The sequence below is a fragment of the Bos taurus genome, chromosome 2 (assembly GCF_002263795.3).
Source record: "Bos taurus isolate L1 Dominette 01449 registration number 42190680 breed Hereford chromosome 2, ARS-UCD2.0, whole genome shotgun sequence".
NCBI lineage: Eukaryota > Metazoa > Chordata > Mammalia > Artiodactyla > Bovidae > Bos > Bos taurus.
The window spans coordinates 13,839,807-13,846,053 of NC_037329.1; the positions used below are offsets into that span (position 1 = coordinate 13,839,807).

Consider the following 6,247-nt stretch of genomic DNA (forward strand, 5'->3'; position numbering starts at 1 on the left):
CATTTTGATACTGACATTCCTTTAACTCCTCTAAATTTAGAATATTTAGCTTCCTCTGTTTTTAGTACAGATTTGAATTATGATTTTTGACTAGTAGTGATTGCTCTTAAGAATTCTGAGCACTAATTTAAAACACATTAATCAGATGGTTAAAAAGAAATTTTTACCTACCGGGTTTTTATCAGGATGTAGCTTCAATGCCAATTTCTTGAAAGCTTGTCTTATTTCTCTACTGCTTGCAGTTTTGGATACTCCAAGTAAACTGTAAAAATCCTGATCTGTACCCACTAAAATGGCCATATACATTACTAGAAAAAAGAGCATGACCCTTTTCAAGTCTCTGACATAGTCATCTTTATTTAACCAGACTCCCATTGTTTTTCTTGTACAAGTTCTGATTTAAATAAACATTAAGATAATGCCACTGGTTCCAGTTGATGTAATATGCAAATTTGAGAACTTCTGTCCACATTACTCCAAAAGTGAAACAGGCATCATAAATTGTCTCCCCAAATGTTAATCTAAAGAGAAAAAATCAGGTAAATTACATTAAAAACAAACAAAAAAACCCCCAACCCATCAACAGCACTATTTACTAAATAATATAACCAGTAATATAATCTCCAGTAAATGGCAAATCAGGGTGAGTGCCTCAGGCTCTGTTCTTTGGGGGCCCGCTTCCTTCCTTCCATTATCTAGGTAGCCAGATTCATGCGATCATTCGTGTCAAGACAGCACTAGATAAAGGTTAAAAAAAAGGGAGCTAGTGCGGCTGCAGCCGTCTAGAACGTTTTACAAACAAATGCAGCAATTCTAAGCATCACAACAGGGGCGGGGGGGTGGGGGGCGGTGGTGGTGAACAGGAGGTGAGGAGCTACTTCCTTCCTTCTACCCAGTTTAAGACCGGCCCTTTTGATCTGCTTCCTTTTTGGTTATTTCTCCACCCATTTACGCCTATCCAGTTTTCATTTCCAAATATCACTTGTAGGAAATATTCTTTGGGGGTACAAGAAAGCAGCACCAGATCCTTCCAAAGAGTCCGTTATTTTTCACAAAACCGAAGCAAAAACGGCAGTGAATTTCTATCACTGTAACAGATAACGTACAAAGTCGCCCGTTTTTTCTTCTGAATTTTCTCAGAAGGTGCTTTTCTTCTATCTAAGCAGTTACTATTTTATATAACGAGCAGAATAATAACTGCAAGTTATGTGTAATTTCACTACAAAGTTTACATTTGGCATAAATAAAAATAGGAAAAAAAGAGAAGCAATCAGTCATTCAGACACGCTAACCTGGGCAGGATAAAAATAAAATCAAATCACATGCAAATTTGTATATACTTCAGTTCCAAAGATCTCATAATGTTTCGAAAAACCTAACTTTTCTAAGCATTCTCAGTTCCTCCTTTCGTCATTTAATCCTAAATGCCTATTTTAACTTTTTTCTCACCTGTGAACAGTTTTCGATTCATTTCTAATCCTTCCTTCTCACGTCACCAAAAAAACCTTTGTAAAATAGAGCGATGTAGATTAATAAACATCCAGACTAGAAAACATTTAGAATAAAAGAGATCATATTAGCAAACACCACTTGATAAGCGCTATTTGTTCCCTGCCCAGCGCTGGTGCTCAAAGTAGGCGTGGGCGTGCCTGACTTGCTACGCGCCGAGGTGCGGAGACAGGTGGAAGCTGCAGGTAAATTCAACACGAACTCCTTGCTGCCACCACTCCAGAATGGGTTGCGGCGAGTGGGAAAAGATGGGAGTCACTGGGAGTCAAGGGTTGCTGGTGTGTGAGACCTCAGACAGGGTTAGTGAGACAGAAACCTGGATAACTGAGGCTAAAGGGAGAAACTGGAGCAAAAAGCCGGCAACCGCTGAGCAGGAATCGCTGAAGAAAGGATGGTGTAGCTAGCAGGGGGAAAGACGACTGGGAGAGAGAACACAAAAATCCAGCCAGAAGAGCGAAGAGCGGGGGGGAGAATTCCAGCGTACAGGCCATTTCGCCTGTCCCGGAGAGCCCAGGCCGCTACTAGCTCCAGTAAAGCCCCGGCCCCGGATCCAAGCCCACCTCGGTGTTGCGGGGTCGTCTCCTGCAGCTACTTCCCCATCCTCAATCCCCGGGGTTGGACCCCACACCGCCAAACACAACCTATGCGTTCCGGAGGGAAGCACGTTCTCTCTGACCGCTGGGCCGCCGCGCCTGTGATGGGGTTGGACCAGCCACACCGGCAGCTACCAGCGCAGCCGGCTCGGGTCTGCTCCTCGCGCGGCGGTCTCCTAGGCGAGGCGGGGCGGGGCCTGGCGCGGTGCATTGTGGGAAAGGCGTGGAGGCCGCAGCTTGGGAGGATTCGCCTAAGGACCTGCGGGCCGAACAGGGTGGGGAGGGCGGTGTAGGTTTAGGTTGACGTGGCCCTCGGCGCGGAATCCGGCTCCGGGTCCGGGTCCGGCTTCAACCCGGAGCTGAAGAACACGCTGTAACCACGAAGCCCGCGCACCCGCACCATTGCGGCGGGTGCGCGCCGCGGACCGGACGCAGGACGACGTAGCCCGCCCCTTCCTGCTCCCGTTGCTGTGGTTACGGCAACTATTTGGAGGGCTGGTTTTGGCGTGCAGTTTCTCGCTGACTCTGTTCTTAAAGGGAAAGGCAGACCCATAACAGTACTTTTCTGTTTGGTGGGTGAGTGGGCCAGAAAGGGGAAATTTTGAAGGAAAAGGGAAACTAAACTGTAGTGACAATGATAGCAGTGTCAGTCTAGAGTGAAGAGGCAGTAGGCAATTTGGAAGCAATAAAAATAGTTATGAGTGTGTGTGTAGGCGACAAACGTGAGTGTTCTTTTGTTTTGCCCGACTTCCTGGTCATTCAAGCTGGAAACTGGGGAGTTGTGCATACTCCTCTCTCCCACCATTTACATCTAAATGATATGGTGTATAAACTGCATTTTGGTCTACAGCATTATAACTAGGCTTCCCGGAGTGGTAAATCAGCCTGCTAGTGCAGAAGAGGTAACAGACACCCGTTCAATCCCTGGGTGGGGAAGATCCCATGGAGTAAAAATGGCGACCCACTCCAGTATTCTTGAGTGGTAAATCCCATGGACAGGGGAGCCTGGCGAGCTACAGTCCACGGGGTCACAAAGAATTGGACGTGACTGAGAACACTGAGCGCACACACAATATAACTAGAACAGTTGAAGTATGGCTGGATGGCATCACTGACTCGATGGACGTGAGTCTGGGTGAACTCCGGGAGTTGGTGATGGACAGGGAGGCCTGGCGTGCTGCGATTCATGGGGTCACAAAGAGTCGGACACGACTGAGCGACTGAACTGAACTGAGAACACTGAGCGCACACACAATATAACTAGAACAGTTGAAGTAGATGCATTTGCAGCCATCAAAAGAAAAAACATCCTAATGAAAAGAATGCCTACTTACGACAGCAACCTTAATATGAGTGGTAATATTTTCATGTGTAGTAAATCAAATGTCAGCTTGTTAAAAAATGATGAGCATGTAGGATCCATAGCTAAACTAATACCTGACCAGAAAGAAGAGAAAGTAGCCAGAGCAAAGGCAGAAATATTAGAAGTAGCCTCATGTAATAGTAGCTAATGAGTGCCATGAACTGGTCTAAGAACACATGTAATTCAGTCCTCCAAGTTCTCTGATATGATAGGGACTATTATTATATCCAGTTCACAGTTGAGGAAAACAAGGTAAATATCTGACAGAGCTGGGGTTCATACCTGAGCAGCCTTGCTCCAGAGACTGTAGTGTTAATCATTATGGCACACTGTGAGCCGCCAAAATCTTTAGAGTAAATTGAAAAGCAAAAAGGAAAACTGGAGAATAAAGCAGGGACCACATTACAGTGGGTTTTATGCCATGATGAAGACATAGACTACCTTTCAGGTAATAAGAAAGCTACTTAAAGCTTTTAAGTAAGGGACTGAGATTGTATTTTAGATCATTCTGGTAGCTACTGGAGAAATGGAAAACAGAAAAGTAAATTTGCCAAGAATGGTAATAGTTGGATGTAGGAGATAAAGAAAAGCTCTAAGGTTAACTTCTGCTTTAGGTGGATGAGTACCACTCACTGAATGAAGATCTATTTAGGGAAAAGATAAAGGTTTCTGATTTGGATATATCTATTTCACATTTCCTATATCATGTCCAAGTAAAGACACAGACAGTGGAAGTAAGAAACAGATTTAAGGGCCTAGATCTGATAGATAGAGTGCCTGATGAACTGTGGAATGAGGTTTGTGACATTGTACAGGAGACAGGGATCAAGACCATCCCCATGGAAAAGAAATGCAAAAAAGCAAAATGGCTGTCTGGGGAGGCCTTACAAATAGCTGTGAAAAGAAGAGAAGTGAAAAGCAAAGGAGAAAAGGAAAGATATAAACATCTGAATGCAGAGTTCCAAAGAATAGCAAGAAGAGATAAGAAAGCCTTCTTCAGCGATCAGTGCAAAGAAATAGAGGAAAACAACAGAATGGGAAAGACCAGGGATCTCTTCAAGAAAATCAGAGATACCAACGGAACATTTCATGCAAAGATGAGCTCCATAAAGGACAGAAATGGTATGGATCTAACAGAAGCAGAAGATATTAAGAAGAGATGGCAAGGATACACAGAAGAGCTGTACAAAAAAGATCTTCATGACCTAGATAATCACGATGGTGTGATCACTGACCTAGAGCCAGACATCCGGGAATGTGAAGTCAAGTGGGCCTTAGAAAGCATCACTACGAACAAAGCTAGTGGAGGTGATGGAATTCCAGTTGAGCTATTCCAAATCCTGAAAGATGATGCTGTGAAAATGCTGCACTCAATATGCCAGCAAGTTTGGAAAACTCAGCAGTGGCCACAGGACTGGAAAAGGTCAGTTTTCAGTCCAATCCCAAAGAAAGGCAATGCCAAAGAATGCTCAAATTACCGAACAATTGCACTCATCTCACATGCTAGTAAAGTAATGCTTAAAATTCTCCAAGCCAGGCTTCAGCAATATGTGAACCATGAACTTCCTGATGTTCAAGCTGGTTTTAGAAAAGGCAGAGGAACCAGAGATCAAATTGCCAACATCTGCTGGATCATAGAAAAAGCAAGAGAGTTCCAGAAAAACATCTATTTCTGCTTTATTAACTATGCCAAAGCCTTTGATGTGTGGATCACAATAAACTGTGGAAAATTCTGAAAGAGATGGGCATACCAGACCACCTGACCTGCCTCTTGAGAAATCTGTATGCAGGTCAGGAAGCAACAGTTAGAACTGGACATGGAACAACAGACTGGTTGCAAATAGGAAAAGGAGTTCGTCAAGGCTGTATATTGTCACCCTGTTTATTTAACTTATATGCAGAATACATCATGAGAAACGCTGGACTGGAAGAAGCACAAGCTGGAATCAAGATTGCTGGGAGAAATATCAATAATCTCAGATATGCAGATGACACCACCCTTATGGCAGAAAGTGAAGAGGAACTCAAAAGCCTCTTGATGAAAGTGAAAGTGGAGAGTCAAAAAGTTGGCTTAAAGCTCAACATTCAGAAAACGAAGATCATGGCATCTGGTCCCACCACTTCATGGGAAATAGATGGGGAAACAGTGGAAACAGTGTCAGACTTTATTTTTCTGGGCTCCAAAATCACTACAGATGGTGATTGCAGCCATAAAATTAAAAGACACTTACTCCTTGGAAGGAAAGTTATGACCAACCTAGATAGCATATTCAAAAGCAGAGACATTACTTTGCCAACAAAGGTTCGTCTAGTCAAGGCTATGGTTTTTCCTGTGGTCATGTATGGATGTGAGAGTTGGATTGTGAAGAAGGCTGAGTGCCAAAGAATTGATGCTTTGAACTGTGGTGTTGGAGAAGACTCTTGAGAGTCCCTTGGACTGCAAGGAGATCCAATCAGTCCATTCTGAAGGAGATCAGCCCTGGGATTTCTTTGGAAGGAATGATGCTAAAGCTGAAACTCCAGTACTTTGGCCACCTCATGCGAAGAGTTGACTCATTGGAAAAGACTCTGATGCTGGGAGAGATTGGGGGCAGGAGGAGAAGGGGACGCCAGAGGATGAGATGGCTGGATGGCATCACTGACTCGATGGACATGAGTCTGAGTGAACTCTGGGAGTTGGTGATGAACAGGGAGGCCTGGCGTCATGCGATTCATGGGGTCACAAAGAGTTGGACACAACTGAGCGACTGATCTGATCTTATCTGATCTGATATCATGTCCA

The 6,247-nt window shown here is 44.1% G+C and overlaps 1 protein-coding gene across 1 annotated transcript in view; it reads right to left on the reverse strand.

Annotated features, from left to right (window-relative positions):
• DNAJC10 (DnaJ heat shock protein family (Hsp40) member C10) overlaps window positions 1-2,258 on the reverse strand; it is a 47,929-nt gene extending 45,671 nt beyond the window's left edge. Inside the window, 3 exon segments of the mRNA NM_001099121.2 lie at window positions 172-521; window positions 1,450-1,505; window positions 2,070-2,258. Coding sequence (NP_001092591.1) covers window positions 172-375 — 204 coding nt within the window. The 5' untranslated portion in view covers window positions 376-521; window positions 1,450-1,505; window positions 2,070-2,258.
• Between the last annotated feature and the right edge of the window lie 3,989 nt (window positions 2,259-6,247).